Genomic DNA, 18,352 nt, shown 5'->3' with positions numbered 1-18,352 from the left:
GTGTAATCGTATCGAGGAGTTCCCAACCTACTCCATTATCAGCTCACTGGGATATGCTGTCTGTTCAAGCTCAACAGATGTGGAGATGCCGGCGTTGGACTGGGGTGAACGCAGTAAGAGTTTGAACAACACCAGGTTAAAGTTCAACAGGTTTATTTGGTAGCAAATACCATTAGCTTTCGGAGCGCTGCTCCTTCGTCAGATGGAGTGGAAATGTGCTCTCAAACAGGGCACAGAGACACAAAATCAAGTTACAGAATACTGATTAGAATGCGAATCCCTACAGCCAACCAGATCTTAAAGATACAGACAACGTGGGTGGAGGGAGTATTAAGCACAGGTTAAAGAGATGTGTATTGTCTCCAGACAGGACAGCCCGCAAGTCCAGGAGGCAAGCTGTGGGGGTTACTAACAGGGTTACCCACAGGGTTAGTAACCCCCACAGCTTGCCTCCTGGACTTGCGGGCTGTCCTGTCTGGAGACAATACACATCTCTTTAACCTGTGCTTAATGCTCCCTTCACCCACATTGTCTGTATCTTTAAGATCTGGTTGGTTGTAGGGATTCGCATTCTAATCAGTATTCTGTAACTTGATTTTATGTCTCTGTGCCCTGTTTGAGAGCACATTTCCACTCCATCTGATGAAGGAGCAGCGCTCCGAAAGCTAATGGTATTTGCTACCAAATAAACCTGTTGGACTTTAACCTGGTGTTGTTAAAACTCTTACCAAGCTCAACAGACACAGCTCCGGGTGACCACATCAGTAATATCAATCACTTGTCTGAATGTACCAGAGCATGACTTGTTCCCATCTCCAAACATCCTCTAACATCTGCTCCTTCAGCTTGTCAACCTATGCCAAATGTCAATATGTGCAGCTGGATAAGATGGGGTCCATATACCAAGCGTTCTGCTTTATTTTTCAAACAGATCAGATCACACCCAATGCAGCACAAACAATGGGCCAAAATTTGGCATCAACATGATTATGAAACTAAAGGAACTCACCATTATTGAAGCTTATGTGATATAACAGCTTCAAACTGACTTGCGCTGAACCATCATTAGCTTTACAAAATGGCTTTTTTTACTGCGTGCCTCAACATTGCTGTGAAGTTATTGGATTTCTCTGATATTTCTGAACTGAACCCACCTCAGATAATTTCAGTGGTTAGCACTGCTGCATCATAGCACTAGGAACCTGGGTTCAATTCCGGCCTTGGGTGACTGTTTGGAGTTTGCACATTCTCCCCGTGTCTACATCGGTTTCCTCCAGGTGCTCCGGTTTCCTCCCACAGTCCAAAGATGTGCAGGTTAGGTGCATTGGCCATGTTAAATTCTCCTTCAGTGTACTCGTGACCCTGAGGGCACGAACTTACCATTGCGTTGCACCCGTTTTTGGGCGCAAAAACTTGGCAAAGTTGGGCGTGAGGCAAGTAGTGTGACCTGTGCCTGCCTCCGCGCCGGTCCCCCTTTACCAAGGCTCAAAAATGGCCGTGACCAGGACCGTGACCAAAACAGGCGTGACAGCCATTTAAATGCATTTGCATCCGCTGCCACTCTGCTTGAGATTTTTTTTTGGGGGGGGGGGGGGGGGGGGGGTGTCCCAGGGCGGTCTGCTGCCACTCTGCCTGAGATCAGTGAGGGTGAAAGGGGGTCCGCTGTCACTCTGCCTGAGATCAGTGGAGGGGAAGGGGGTTTCACTGCCACTCTGCCTGAGATCAGTCAATTGGAAGGGGGGGGGGTCCATTGTCACTCTGCCTGAGATCAGTGAGGGGGAAGGGGAGGGGTCAGCTGCCACTCTGCCTGAGATCAGTGAAGGGGAATCCACTGCCACTCTGCCTGAGATCAATGAGGGTGAAGGGGGGTCCATTACCACTCTGCCTGAGAGCAGTGAGGGTGAAAGGGATCCGCAGCCACTCTGCTTGGGATCGGTGAGGGGAAAAGGGGGAAGGGCCCACGATAGATCTGGGTGGCAGAGGGAGTGGGGGGGGATAAGGAGGTCAGTAATGTTGGGGAGGGTGGGGCAATGTAAGTGGGTTCCAGGGGGAGGCATTATCCAGCCCGGGAGGGATGTGACAGGGGAGCAGCATTCTATCAGTTTTTTTCTGCGCATGTACAGTTGGAAGTGCCGATTGGAGCTGCAGGGTTCGGGCACATTTAGTCCCACCCACAGGCTTTTGCAGCGTGATTCGGACTCGCTGATGTTTTTGCAGGCAGAGTGCATATGGGGGCACCTCAGACCGGGTCTCAAAGTCGGATCTGAAATACTCCCAGGTTGAAGTCCGCCCAGCACTTCGAATCAAAATGGTAAAATAGGGCCCTTAGAGTCAGGGGGATCAGCAGGGTAAATACTTGGGGTTATGGGGATAGGGCCTGGGTGGGATTGTTGTTGGTGCAGGTTCAATGGCCTCCTTCTGCACTGTAGGGGTTCTATTCTATGATTTCTATGTTTTGGGGTTTATAATTACAAGTGTCATCTTAACAATGTGATAATTGTTTATTGCTGCTAACCAACCTCTCTAACACTGGAAATGAAATAATACAACCAAGCAGCTTCATTCATTCAGATGTGATATTTTCAGGGAGATTTTAAAAATGCAAATTTTGACTTTGGCTGCCATTTCCGGATCTATCGGTCCCACCGAAGTCAATGGCTATTTCCTTCGCTCACCAGCTATGCAGCCACAGAACCTGCCATGGGAGGGTCATCTTAGGCAGGATGGAAAGATCCCATTGGTGGGAAGGGCGAGAAAATCCCACCCTTGATTTATTTTTCTTATTTTCCCTTTTTATTTCTTTTCTCTCAAGCGAACTGATCCCTCTCTTTATTTCAATATTCGATTTGACATTGAATTCAGCTCCTTTAATTCACATTCTGTCTTCATCCTTCCACTGTTTATTTCCTAATCTTTAAATCACACAGGTTAAGAACATATCTTTGTTTACTCAAGTCTCAAACACCCAATGATTTTGGGAGCTAAAGGGTGCAGGAGCAAGTTTGATGTTAGATGCTGTTAGATACCCTGCTGCAGCAACGTATGACTTTTTTTTAGCTTTTATCAACGACCATCAAAATAAAAAATATTAAGTATGATCAATGACTCAAGTATGCAAATGCACCATCCAGTTTATTGCCATCGTGTTGTATATTGCAATTTGTGAATATATTTTACCCATGGAATCTAGAATCTTTATTGTATTATAAAACACATGCACTGCTACAATACCAGTTCATCTCCTGTGGCGTTGTATGTGGGCATTTGGAAAAAAATGTAGTCTTTACTTGAAAGAAGATTAGAGGTTGGGTAATAATTGGATTACAACATGCAGATGTAATGTATTTGCCATAGTTTCATTTATCTTACTCACCACATGTTAATAGCAAAGTAAAGTGAGAATTTGGGATGCAGAAAAATACAATTGGTTGGGGAATAGGTGTGAAGATACTGTGCCTTAAAGACCTGTATTTATGTCATGTTTCTTGCGCAGGATCATTTTTAGCAATCTGTTCTGTTATCAGAGCCACTTTGTCTGTATCCAGCAGCCCATGTTGTTACAGCAACAGCATAATTGATCTAAATTATTGGAATGTCTATTTTTAATCTGGACTAATGCAGTGTGGTTATTTTAGTGTTCTCCCCTGGGGTTTTTCAGAGTGAGGCTTGATAAGTTGATTGTTATCTGGAGAGAGAAGAAATTGCTCTGTCTCCCACTTGAAATTGGAGACTGGGACCTACCAGAAAATAGCAGGTCTTTCTCTGAAGTTCTGCTGTTTGAAGATATTTTCTTTTCTCTGGAGACTGCTGTATGAGAGTCAGAAGAAAGGTGTCTGTCTGGATCTCTGTCCACAGAGGTTAAAGGCTGGAAATGTAGCACCCGCATGAACATATCTGTTTTTGGGCTAACTGATTCTGAAGAAGGACGTATATCTGTGGGGATCTTGCTTAAATTGGAACTATAGAGATAGCTGTTAAGAATTGTACCTCATCATGTTCAGGTATTTCAACTGGTAAAAGTTACGCTAATTCTTTTTGTCATATTCTAACTGTATTATTAGATAAAGTTTGTTTTAATAACAGCTTCCTCGTGGATTAATAGAATCACACCTGGAGCACTAATGCCAAAATCAAATAAACTTTGGGTCTAGGCTAACTTGATAATATACCTCAGAGTTTCTGATCTGGTCCCTGTCACTGGATATAATAGGATGAGAAGCTTTCCAGAGGGTCATGTAAGATACAGTGGTTGTGTGCTTGCATTGTGACTTTAATAAGAGATCGATGTCACGGTGGCACACAACAATAGAAATTCTTTCTTGTCAAAAGCCAAAACAATCAATATTTTTTTGTAATGTCCAATTTCTGGAAGGCAACAGCTCCAAGAGCCTAACACCCAAATTGACAATGCATCTCTCAGGTGAATGAATAAATGCCTCAATTACCCTGCCATATTTTGCACAGATCCTATGTGTACTGACTTCTGAGTAGCCCCAAATACAGCATCTCTTTCTCAGCTTTGTTCACTGGGAAGCCTTTTAATGCAAAATGTGTCGAGTTTCCACTGTAAACTGTACTGGTATCCGAGACATTCAGAAGGACTGTGAGTGACACCCTTGGGTGTCAGTCTTTGCCCAATGTTGGTACTATTAGCTCTGAGCCAGAAGGTCGTGGGTTCAAGCCCCACTCTGGAATCTTAAAAACATAATCCAGACTGACATTTCATCAATTCTTTTTGTTATATTCTAACTACTGTTAGATAAAGTTTGTTTTAATAACAGTTTCCTGGTGGATTAATAGAATCACACCTGGAGCGAAACACCTTACGCTTGCACTACTTGAGGATGTGCTGCATTGATGGACGTAATGAGATGTTAAATTGAGACTTCTTCTGCCCTCTTCAGTCAATGTAAAGGATTTCATGGCACTATTCAAACAAGTCAGTTCAATGAGCATCACTACAACAGATTATTTGGTCATTTTGTCATTGCTGTTGATAGGGCCTGTACACAATTGGCTGCTGCACTTCCTTACATTACACCAGTGACTAAATTTCAATATGTACTTTACAGACTGTCCTGAGGTCACAAATAGTGCTATGTAACTGCATTTTGTTCCTTTCTTTTAAAGTTCAACAAAAGTAACAGCACAAAACAGAAGGGCAAATAAATATAAAGAGATACAAGGATTAACATAGCACATAACAATGAGAACAGTGGGATGAGAAAGAGAGATACAGAAAAGAGAGAAAGCCATCATGAAAACTAAGAAACAAAGTCCTTTAACATATGTAAAAAGATACATGTTGAGCAACAAAACAGGAATGGGAGACAGAAAAGGAGGAGAGGAAGAGGCATGGACACTATAAATACAGTTGAAAGGGAGAGCAGCAAGCATAAAGAGATATAGGTCTGAGTAGGAATTGACCAGAAAACAATATAAATGTGAGGAAACGGAAAGGAGATGAAAGATGAAGGACAAAGGAAGGAAAGAGGTAAAATATATCATAGGATCTAACTACGTAGAAGAAGTCACTCCTTGCAAGACCTGTCTGTGCGAATCTGGGCCCACACTACGCTTATACCACAATGTATTTGTCTGTTTGTAGGATCATCACACAATGAGCAAAACCCAGCTTTCAACAGAAGCAACGTGAAGCAGGCCTAAGGCAAGGATGAGGAACTGAAGATCTGTATGAATGTCATTTATCTATGTCCTGATGGTCGGGGAGATGTTGGCCTCGCTACAGAGTTTGTAGCAATAAAGTGGTTGGGAGAAACTGTGGAACATATAACCACCATGACAAAATAATTAGGAGAGATGAGAAGTACTAAGTGCATCTTTCTGGTTCTGTGTTGTTAGTCTGATATCTTGTATTTTCAGTGGTACAATGCATGGAACGTAGAGATCAAAGGCAGAATTAGTATAAGAGCTTTGAATCAACCATTGCAAGTTATAATCATATTGAACTGTGCAGTGTAATGTACCTGAGCCCTCTTGGTGAATCATGTGATAGCAATTCACAGAAGAACCTGATTCTGTATCATTACAACAGATGTCTGTATACTCCATGTTTAAAGTAACAAAATGAATTAGAATAAGAAAACAGTACAAACACTGTCCAATGTAGTCTCACATTTCAGTTCTTTACACACTGCATGACTATACATGTTCGAGTGCCTTTTGAAAGCTCCTTTGGAAACTGCTTTCACCACCCTTTTCAGGTAGTCCATTCCCCATCCTCTGTGAGTAAAATATTCTGATTTCCCCTTCGCACCTTTTGATTATTTTGAATCTATGACTTCTGGTTATTTACTCATTTAGCAGGGGAAACAGTTTCTCTATACTTGCTGGATCAATACCCTTCATAATTACAAATATGTTGGTTATGTCTGCGCTTAACCTTCTCTGCTCTAAGGATGACAGCTTCTCCAATATCACCACATAACTAAACTTGCTCATTGACAATATTTAAAGAACAGGCACAGGCATTGGGTCCAACTTGTCTGTACTATTGTTGCTGTTCAACAGAAGTTCGAACCCATCCCCTCTTATCAAATTCCAATCAACATATTCTTTGTTTGTTTATGTAACTTCCCTTAAATTCACTGATGTTAGTCACCTCTTGGAACCCTTGTGGTAGTGAATATAATATTCCAACTGCTCTGAGTAAATAAGCTTTTCTTGAGTTCCCTTTCAGAATGAAACTGACCATCTTATACTGAGGGCGCGATTTTACCATTTTCACTCGAAGTGCTGAATCTGGGCGCAATTCAGATCCGACTTGGAAATCTGTTCCCAGGTGCCCCCATATGCACTTAGCTTGAAAAAGAAAATTGTGTTGTGGGCGGGGCTTATCGATCGGAGAGGGCCTGAAACGATTGGAGTTTTGAACTGCGCATGCGCTGTGAGAAAAAAAATTTGAAAAATGCGCTGCTGTCACATCGCTCCCGGGCCGCAAAAAGCGATGGCCCCCACAGACATCACCAAACCCCCACAGCATAACTGTCCTCCTTATCCATCCATGCCCCGCTACCCAAAATGATCGTGACCCTCTGCCCCTCCGCCTTCCCACCGATTGCCCGCAGAGTGGCAGCTGATCCCCCCTGCCCCCCCACCTCCCTCCTCACCCCCCCACCAGACAACCATCTGGCCTCCTTCTGCCCCACCCCCACCACCCCCTCACCAGACAACAATCTGGCCTCCCTCTGCCATCCTCCCTTCCCCCCCCCCCCCCCCCCCCCACCACCAGACAACAATCTGGCCTCCCCCCTGCCGCAACCAGAGAGCGATCCGCCCCCCCCACCCCCCCCGACTAGATATACATCTGACCCGCCTCCTCCCCTGCCCCCCCCACCAGAAAATAATTGGGCCTCCCTTCTCCCGCCGCCCCCTCACCAGAGAATGATCTGACCCACCTCCCTACACCCCCCAACCAGAGATACATCTGACTCGCCTCCTCCTACCCCCCCACAACCAGAGATACATCTGACTCGCCGCCTCCTACCCCCCCCCCCACCCCCAAAACCAGAGAATGATCTGGCCTGTCTCCCTCCTCCCCGCTCCCCACCACCGATCTGAGCCAGAGAGCTGTGGAAGCTTTGAACTTACCTCTTCAGAAGCTGGAGTGCCCGAAACAGACCTTTGCCGAGCAGATCTGTTTCGCGCTGAATCTGGACACGCAAACGCAATGGTAAAAGGGGAAATGTTGGTAAAGTTGGGCGGGCAGCGCATTAATTCAATTTAAATGCATGCAAATGCATTTAAATCGCCGTTGCGCCCGTTTCGGATGCGAATCGGATCGCGGCGATTTTCAGACCTTGGTAAAGTGGGCATCTGCACGGATGCGGGCTCGGATTGCGTTAATGGCCTCACGCCCGACTTTACCATGTTTTCGCGCCCGTTACACTATGGTAAAATCGGGCCCTTAAACCATTGTGAACCCCTGCATCCTCTCCAAAGCACTGATATCCTTCCTAAAGTGTGAAGTTTAGATTTAGACTGATGCCAACTGGGCATTTGTAGAGTTTTAAAATATTTTCCTGTTTTTTTTATTCAATGCCAATATTTGCTGAGCAAAGTATCTTCATATGCCCTCCTCACCACCTTAACAACGGTCTCCCAATGTTCAGAGTTTTCTTGCAGATACCCCGGAAGCAATGAGGAGGCAGCATGGGGGCAGGCCAGGTGTGGAGGTGAGGTGAGCGGAAAGATTTGCCTTGGGACAGTGGCACTCTGTCCCAGGGATGAAAAAAAGAATGAAACAAAAGAAAAGCCCTCCAACACTCATCCCTCACCACCCTCAGATAATCCCCATGCCCCTGCCATGCAAGTCACGTCATGCCCCCGCTCATCTTCCCATGGCCCTTCATAACCTCCATGTTGATCCATAGAACATAACAGCGCAGTACAGGCCCTTCGGCCCTCGATGTTGCGCCGACCTGTGAAACCAATCCAAAGCCCATCTAACCTACACTATTCCAATATCATCCATTTGTTTATCCAATGACCATTTAAATGCCCTTAATGCTGGCGAGTCCACTACTGCTGCAGGCAGGGCATTCCACGCCCTTACTACTCTCTGAGTAAAGAACCTACCTCTGACATCTGTCCTATATCTATCACCCCTCAATTTAAAGCTATGTCCCCTTGTACTAGCCATCACCATCCGAGGAAAAAGGCTCTCACTGTCCACCCTATCTAATCCTCTTCTCATCTTGTATGCCTCTATTAAGTCACCTCTTAACCTTCTTCTCTCTAATGAAAACAACCTCAAGTCCCTCAGCCTTTCCTCATAAGACCTTCCCACCATACCAGGCAACATCCTGGTAAATCTCCTCTGCACCCTTTCCAATGCTTCCACATCCTTCCTATAATGCGGTGACCAGAACTGTACGCAATACTCCAAGTGCGGCCGCGCCAGAGTTTTGTACAGCTGCAACATGACCTCATGGCTCCAAAACTCAATCCCTCTACCAATAAAAGCTAACACACTGTACGCCTTCTTAACAACCCTATCAACCTGGGTGCCAACTTTCAGGGATCCATGCACATGGACACCAAGATCTCTCTGCTCATCCACACTACCAAGTAACTTACCATTAGCCCAGTCCTCTGAATTGCCGTTACTCCTTCCAAAGTGAATCACCTCACACTTTTCCGCATTAAACTCCATTTGTCACCTCTCAGCCCAGCTCTGCAGCTTGTCTATGTCCCTCTGTAACCTGCAACATCGTTCCACAATGTCCACAACTCCACCGACTTTAGTGTCATCCGCAAATTTACTAACCCATCCTTCTACGACCTCATCCAGGTCATTTATAAAAATGACAAACAGCAGTGGCCCCAAAACAGATCCTTGCGGTACACCACTAGTAACTGAACTCCAGGATGAACATTTCCCATCAACCACCACCCTCTGTCTTCTTACAGCTGGCCAATTTCTGATCCAAACCACTAAATTACCCTCAATCCCATGCGTCTGTATTTTCTGCAATAGTTTACCGTGGAGAACCTTATCAAACGCTTTACTGAAATCCATATACACCACATCAACTGCTTTACCCTCATTCACCTCTTTGGTCACCTTCTCAAAGAACTCAATAAGGTTTGTGAGGCACGACCTACCCTTCACAAAACCGTGTTGACTATCCCTAATCAAATTATTCCTTTCTAGATGCTTATAAATCCTATCTCTTATAATCCTTTCCAAAACTTTGCCCACAACAGAAGTAAGGCTAACTGGTCTATAATTACCAAGGTTCTCTCCACTCCCCTTCTTGATCAAGGGGATAACATTTGCTATCCTCCAGTCTTCTGGCACTATTCCTGTAGACAATGACGACATAAAGATCAAAGCCAAAGGCTCTGCAATCTCCTCCCTAGCCTCCCAGAGAATCCTAGGATAAATCCCATCCGGCCCAGGGGACTTATCTATTTTCACACTTTCCAGAATTGCTAACACCTCCTCCTTATGAACCTCAATACCGTCTAGTCTAATAGCCTGTATCTCAGTATTCTCCTCAACAACATTTTCTTTTTCCTGTGTAAATATTGACGAAAAATATTCATTTAGCGCCTCCCCTATCTCTTCGGACTCCACGCACAACTTCCCACTACTGTCCTTGAGTGGCCCTAATCTTACCCTAGTCATTCTTTTATTCCTGACATACCTATAGAAAGCTTTAGGGTTATCCTTGATCCTACCTGCCAAAGACTTCTCATGTCCCCTCCTGGCTCTTCTTAGCTCTCTCTTTAGGCCCTTCCTGGCTAAGTTGTAATTCTCAAGCACCCTAACTGAGCCTTCACGTCTCATCTTTACATAAGTCTCCTTCTTCCTCTTTACAAGAGATTCAACTTCTTTAGTAAACAACGGTTCCCTCGCTCGACCATTTCCTCCCTGCCTGACAGGTACATACTTATCAAGGACACGCAGTAGCTGTTCCATGAACAAGCTCCACATTTCAATTGTGCCCATCCCCTGCAGTTTCCTTCTCCATCCTATGCATCCTAAATCTTGCCTAATCGCATCATAATTTCCCTTCCCCCAGCTATAACTCTTGCCTTGCGGTATATACCTATCCCTTTCCATCGCTAAAGTAAACGTAACCGAATTGTGGTCACTATCACCAAAGCACAGTGGTTAGCACTGCTGCTTCACAGCTCCAGGGACCTGGGTTCGATTCCTGGCTTGGGTCACTGTCTGTGTGGAGTTTGCACATTCTCCTTGTGTCTGCGTGGGTTTCCTCCGGGTGCTCCGGTTTCCTCCCACAGTCCAAAGATGTGTGCGTTAGGTTGATTGGCCATGCTAAAATTGCCCCTTAGTGTCCTGGGATGTGTAGATTAGAGGGATTAGCGGGTAAAATGTGTAGGGTTATGGGGGTAGGGCCTGGCTGGGATTGTGGTTGATGTAGACTCGATGGGCCAAATGGCCTCTTTCTGTACTGTAGGGTTTCTATGATTTCTATGATCACCAAAGTGCTCACCTACCTCCAAATCTAACACCTGGCCTGCTTCATTACCCAGTACCAAATCCAATGTGGCCTCGCCTCTTGTTGGCCTATCTACATCCTGTGTCAGGAAACCCTCCTGCACACATTGGACAAAAACTGACCCATCTAAAGTACTCAAACTATAGCGTTTCCAGTCAATATTTGTAAAGTTAAAGTCCCCCATAACAACTACTCTGTTACTTTCGCTCCTGTCAAGAATCATCTTTGCAATCCTTTCCTCTACATCTCTGGAACTTTTCGGAGGCCGATAGAAAACTCCCAACAGGGTGACCTCTCCTTTCCTGTTCCTAACCTCAGCCCATACTACCTCAGTAGACGAGTCCTCATCAAACGTCCTTTCTGCCACTGTAATACCGTCCTTGACTAACAATGCCACACCTCCCCCTCTTTTACCACCTTCCCTGATCTTACTGAAACATCTAAACCCCGGAACCTGCAACAACCATTCCTGTCCCTGCTCTATCCATGTCTACAAAATGGCCACAACATCGAAGTCCCAGGTACCAACCCATGCTGCAAGTTCACCCACCTTATTCCAGATGCTCCAAACCACTTCAAACCACTTTCCTACCTGCCGGTACACTCCTGCGACCTTGAAACCTTATTCATGACCTCACTAATCTCAACCTCCTGTACAATTCAGGTTCCCATCCCCCTGCTGAATTAGGTTAAACCCTCCCGAAGAGCATGAGCAAATTTCCCCCCCCCCCCCAGGATATTGGTACCCCTCTGGTTCAGGTGTAGACCATCGCGTTTGTAGAGGTCCCACCGACCCCAAAATGAGCCCCAATTATCCAGGTATCTGAATCCCTCCCTCCTGCACCATTCCTGTAGCCACGTGTTCAACTGTTCTCTCTCTCCCTATTCCTCTCCTCGCTAGCACGTGGCACAAATAACAAACCAGAGATAACAACTCTGTTTGTTCTTGCTCTAAGCTTCCACCCTAACTCCCTGAATTTCTGCCTTACATCCCCATCCCTTTTCCTACCTATGTCTTGGGTGCCTGTGTGGACCACGACTTGGGGGCTGGTCCCCCTCCCCCTTAAGGATCCCGAAAACACGATCCGAGACATCACGGATTCTGGCACCTGGGAGGCAACACACCAACCGCAAGTCTCTCTCGCTCCCACAGAATCTCCTATCTGTCCCCCTAACTATGGAGTCCCCAATGACTAATGCTCTACTCCTCTTCCCCCTTCCCTTCTGAGCAACAAGGACAGACTCTGTGCCAGGGACCTGTACCCCATGGCTTACCCCTGTTAAGTTCCCCCCCCAACAGTATCCAAAACGGTATATTTGTCCCCTCACCCACTCCCATGTCCCTTACAGCTGCCCCTACACCCTCTGACATGGTTCCTCATGCCATCCATATGAAGCTATGGCCTTACATTTACTGCTCCCCCACCCTCCAACTAATACCAACTCATACCAACCTGTGCCCCCACCCCACCTTTTTCCCTTACAACCACATGCCAACTCACCCATTAGCTTTCATGGGCAGATCTCAGCACCCATGCTGAGATTCAATAAAGATTGAATGTCTATTTGTGAATTCACTGATTTTTTAAAAAGCTCCTTGATAAAAACCCATTTATTACATCTGACATTCTCAAATACTATTTCCCTTGGAACAACAAGCATTTTTGCTCATAATCCCACTTCAAAGACTTTATAGCCACTTGGAGTCGTCAGTCAAACTGTGAACTGAAAGGCACCTCACTGTGATTAGGAAATCAGTAATGCATCACAAATCCTATCATGCCAGGAGGCTTATGTCAATTGACATTTTTTAAACTTGTCAGTTTTTTTTCAAATATTTGTTGGGCGTGAGATTTAAATCTCTTGACAACTTGATAGCTCCAATTGGCAGCCCCAATAAGTTGAGTGTTCCAATGTGTGTAACCACATTTTATGCACATTCATGTCTACTTTTAACTATGTAAGAAGTTTAACAACACCAGGTTAAAGTCCAACAGGTTTATTTGGTAGCAAAAGCCACACAAGCTTTCGGAGCTCTAAGCCCCTTCTTCAGGTGAGTGGGAATTCTGTTCACAAACAGAGCTTATAAAGACACAGACTCAATTTACATGAATAATGGTTGGAATGCGAATACTTACAACTAATCAAGTCTTTAAGAAACAAAACAATGTGAGTGGAGAGAGCATCAAGACAGGCTAAAAAGATGTGTATTGTCAATAAACCTGTTGGACTTTAACCTGGTGTTGTTAAACTTCTTACTGTGTTTACCCCAGTCCAACGCCGGCATCTCCACATCATGACTACTTTTAACTATCCCAAAGGTCATCTTACTTCTTCCAAAAGCGTCCTGCGACCATATCCAAAAGAATACCCAACTTTGCTAACTTTCTCCTATCAGGTCTAAAGAGCACAAGCCATGCTTTGGACATTTGACATGCCAAAATCATATCAGCCTGAAGGCTGCTGCACTTTAACCTGTGCGGCTGGCTCTAAGAACCATGGATGTGCTATTTAGAATCTGCCCCAATTCCTCCCACCCTGCAAAATGGTGACGGACAGGTCCAGGGGTGGCACTTCTGGATCCAGAGCTCTGCAGCCATTTTCACAAAGGAAGTGAGGCTCTCTGTGTGGAAATTCAGGCCAATGATCCTAAACCCAATCCCTGGGGAACCCCACTGAATTCACTGTTCATCGTGACCTTTTGCCTCCTTATCTTTAGACAAAGATATCTCTGTCCTTTTAGCCTCGTGAACTTCTAAACCTCTGAATAAGTCTGTTATATAGTACTTCAGCAAATGCAGTTTGGAACTTCGTATACGTAATATCTACAATACTATTTTCATCCTTGCTCACTGTTATTTCATCAAAGAATGCAGTCTTTAACAAAAGCATGCTGGAGGTCTTTCACTAACGCGAGTCTTCACATAAAATTAGTGTTGTCCTTGGCAATGATCTCTCGTTGTTTTACCATTCTTTGACTGACTAGCCCAGTGGTTCCCAAAGGGTGCAGCGCGCCACACTGGTGCGGCGAGAGAGGAGGGCAAGTGTGGCGGGAAGATTCAAGGACAATCAAAGAAACATTTAAACATAGATAGATATTTTTCCAAAGTGAGAGCAAGAGCATCAAGTGATGCTGAGGACGATGTCCCATGATCATATTATAAAGTAGTTGTGTTCTATGTTATGAATCAAGCACTGCTAGGAGTTGTTTTTGTTTTCTTTTTGAATGTATTTATCAATAAAAAATTTGGTGTGGCGCGAGCAAATTTTTATTCCGAAAGTGCGGCCCAGTGAAAAAAGTTTGGGAACCACTGGACTAGCCTATAGTTACCAGATTTATTTTGCTCTCATTAATTCAATAGGATTGTAACATTTATAATCCCCTAGCCTTCTGATAGCACTCCCCCTGTCCAAGGAATTACATGTGGGCCAGATCAAGTCAGAATGACAGATTTCCTTTCCTAAAGGACATTGGTAAAAAAGATGGGGTTTTTGCAACAATCTGTGATGATTGTCAGGGTTACCATTCCTGAGACTAACTTTATATTCCAGATTTATTATTTGAATTCAAATTCCACCTGTTGCCATGGTGGGATTTGAACTCATGCTCAAGAGGGTTAGCTTGGGACTCTGGGTTACTAGCCGTATTTATTGACCAAAGTAACGCTGTAAAGAAAAACGTATTCTTGACTGATCTGTGTTCAATAAATAATGTTAAAACATATAAAATATTTGGATCTTCCATGAAACTATTTCTATAAACCAGACCCTTTGGAAATGATCAGGGAGCTAAAAAAGGCTGCTTTGCTTTGGAGCAGAACTCAATGAAAGACTGGAGACAGCAATATGCTCAATAGATTTAAATATATCACCACTGCTGAAAAATGCTCATAAGTCTTAATGCACTTGCAAATTCCCAAAAATCATAAAACAGGGCAATTCCATCTGCACTTACCTACACAGCTTGGTATTGTGTCATTCCACTGTGCCAAGCCATTAGGCACAGCCTGACATCGAATAGCCTTTGAGCCTTGGAGGTGATATCCAGGGTTGCATTCAAAACGAACAATGGAACCCGCAGAAAATTCTGAACCTATTCTTCGGCCATATCTGGGCTCAGGAACAGAGCTGCACTGTGTGGCACTTGTACGAGGAACAGCTGGAAAGAAAAACGAAGAATTAGTGTAAACTCTTCTGTAATATGTAGGATTCTCCAGCAGGCAGAAATATTTTATGCACTGGATTTTTCAATAAGATACTACATCTGATGTACAAATTGGATGCATCAATATAAGTCAAGAACTGTACTGCAAAGCAGAAAATAAATGCCATGAATGTAAGAAACTAACAGTTCATAACTCTCCTCGCTCAGTTATTTCAGATTTAGACCTGAAAGACTTCTGGGTTTTCATTCTCCAAGAAGCAAATATTGAACTTATTTTCTCAAATTGATATTTTGCAGGCAGGTAATGTGAAATATTATGGATGAAACAATCTATGGAGCACATCAAAGACTTCTGTTTATCAAGCACCAGACAAAAAAAAAGAAAAATGATTATCCTGTATTTTGTTTCTCTGCTGGTACATTCTTCCTGATAACAAATGTATGGACAACCAACTTGCATCTTCCCTCATCCTTTTAAATTAGTTTTTCATTATTTATATGTTCCCGCTGGGTCATAAGGCATTCTCAAACTGAAAAAGTTAACCACAAAACATCCATGTGTTTACATTGGCACTACACCAGTTAATGCCCTCCAGTGCTCAGCCTACAAGGCTAGTAGGGTGGCATCTAATTTTCATGGTGTAGCTGGAAGCCACAGCCATCACATCACAAAATATGTAGGAAATAATCACAATTTGGATGGAATACTTTTTTGCTTTTGGTTGCCCCTGCCACAGCAACATGCATTAAGTTCATTGCTCCGTGAATTCTTAGGCCGCAAAGATCAGTCTTCACCAGTTCAATTCAGGCAGCCGAAGGTAACTGTGGTGGCTGATTCCAATTTGGGCAGGAATTGGGGTGCTATAATTGGCATTGGTGCCCTGCACAAAATAAAAAGATCAGCCAATGTTCTATCTTACTCCCACTTTACCAGTAACAAGTCAGGTTGACCATGTTCATATCAATGAAGAACCGCATTCTCAATCTAACTATCCAAGATCACACACGAAGAATGAGCATTCAGCCAAGGTACTGAAGAGCTGCTGGCACTGTGGAAAGATACCTCAGCAACACTCACCAACTTCAGGGGAAAAGAGAAAACAGGAATCAAAAAGACATTTCCTCAGAGCTTGCTCCACTTGCAGTGGAATTTTTATTTACACGTGGTAAACAGGATTTCGGCAGCACTTTTGGCAAAGTTATCAGCAGCAGAGCAGGAACAGATTCAAGGAAGCCTAAGACTCCTCATACTGGAATAATCTTAAGAATAATAATAATTTAAGATTTTAATAATCCTAAAACTAACCTGTTCCACTTTTTAAGTATTTTCTCGATACTGTGCAGTTGAAGTACATTAAGTATATTTTCTCAAAAAGGACAATCACAGGACAATGGCAAAAAGGCAATCAGGGCTAATTGGGTTGCTTGTTCAAAGAGCTGGCAGAAGTGCAATAAGCCAAATAACCTTCTTCGATTCCAGGAACTTTCACAGAGATGAGCACTATTCATCCCGGAAATGAGTGCTCTATCTTCTTTGCCCTGCTAAATGCTCATGCATAAATTTCAGCAGTGTCAGTTATGAGAAATAGTTACCTCGCTATTGCTTGCAGCTGCTGACAGTCCCAGAAAAAAAACCTCTAAAATCATTTTGAAACAAGAGGTTTAATGATAAACAGGGTCACCAACATTGCATTATGAGTGGCTCAGTGAGTTGCACTCATGCCATTAAATCACAAGGTTCTAGGTTCAAATCCCACCCCAGGGATTGAGGACAAAAAGTCCAGTGCAGCACTGAGGGAGCACTGTGCTGTGGGAGGTGTTGTCTTTTGGATGACATTAAATCAAGGCCCCATCTGCCTGCTTGACTGGATGTAAAAGATCCCATGGCACTATTTCAAAAAAGAACTGAGCATTTGGCCCTTGTTTCCTGGCCAATGTTTACTCCTCAAAAAACATCACAAAAAAAACCAGATTATCTGATCACATTGCTATTTGTAGGAGTTTGCTGAGCACAAATTAGCTCAGTAAGAAGTTTAACAACACCAGGTTAAAGTCCAACAGGTTTATTTGGTAGCAAAAGCCACACAAGCTTTCGGAGCTTTTGCTACCAAATAAACCTGTTGGACTTTAACCTGGTGTTGTTAAACTTCTTACTGTGTTTACCCCAGTCCAACGCCGGCATCTCCACATCACAAATTAGCTGCCATCTTTCCGACATTTCAACAATCACAACACTTCAAAAACTGGCTGTAGCATACTTTAAAATGTCTGCTGGTTATGAAAAGCTCGATATAAAATCTTGCTGTTTTTTTTGACATTATGAATATTCACCCAGAGACACAATACAAACAATGGTTGGAAAGGAAAATGGAAGAAAGGTGGTGATAGGCCACCTTCCTGAACTTCTGCATTCCATTTGGTGTAGAATCACCACATGCTGTTTGGAAGGGAGTTCCAGGATTTTGACCCAGTGACAGTAAAATAATGGTGATATAGTTCCAAATCAAGATGGTGTGTGACTTTGAGGGGAACTTCCATTTAGTGGTGTTCCCATGTATCTGCTGCCCATGTCCTTTTAGGTGGTAGAGGTCATAGGTTTAGAACGTGCTGTCAAAGGAGCCTTGGTGAATTTATGCAGTTTATTTTATAGATGGTACACAATGCTGCCATTGTGCGTCGGAATTGGAGGGAGAAAATATTTAAGATGGTGTATGTGGTGCCAATCAAGTGCACCACTTTGTCCGGGATGGTGTTGAGCTTCCTCAGTGTTGTTGGAGCTGCACTCAGCCAGCTAAGTGGGAAGTATTCATCACATTCCTGACTTGAGCCTTGTGGATGATGAAGAGGCTTTGGTGATTCAGGAGGTGAATAATTGCATAATTCCCAGCTGTTGACCTGCTCTTATAGCCACAAGAACCCAAATGGTTCTTGAGGATTTTCCCTCAAGAATTCTAAACGTCGAATTTGTGTAAAAACTGGAGTAAGTCCCACTGTTTATTTCAGTGGGGCTTTCAAAATGAATCTCACATTCTGCATTGCAGAGTTGCACAAGCATAAATCACACTAAAGAGGGAGGGCAGGGCCTATTCCCACTGGAGAGGCCAGCATACATTGTGTGGGCCACTGCGCATGCGCGATCTGTCAGTGCTGAGTTTGGCGCATGCGCAGTGGCCCCACATATGAAATATAGAAAAAG

General features: G+C 44.0%; 1 protein-coding gene across 1 annotated transcript in view; it reads right to left on the bottom strand.

The window, feature by feature from the left end:
• The window catches only part of csmd1b (CUB and Sushi multiple domains 1b), a 2,043,836-nt gene that overhangs the window by 349,676 nt on the left and 1,675,808 nt on the right, over positions 1-18,352 (bottom strand). The window contains exon 36 of the mRNA XM_078213588.1: positions 14,947-15,150. Within this exon, the coding sequence (XP_078069714.1) occupies positions 14,947-15,150 (204 nt within the window). The remainder of the gene's footprint in view (positions 1-14,946; positions 15,151-18,352) is intronic.

Source organism: Mustelus asterias, chromosome 5 (assembly GCF_964213995.1).
Source record: "Mustelus asterias chromosome 5, sMusAst1.hap1.1, whole genome shotgun sequence".
Taxonomy (NCBI): domain Eukaryota; kingdom Metazoa; phylum Chordata; class Chondrichthyes; order Carcharhiniformes; family Triakidae; genus Mustelus; species Mustelus asterias.
This window is presented reverse-complemented; position numbering and strand designations above follow the sequence as displayed.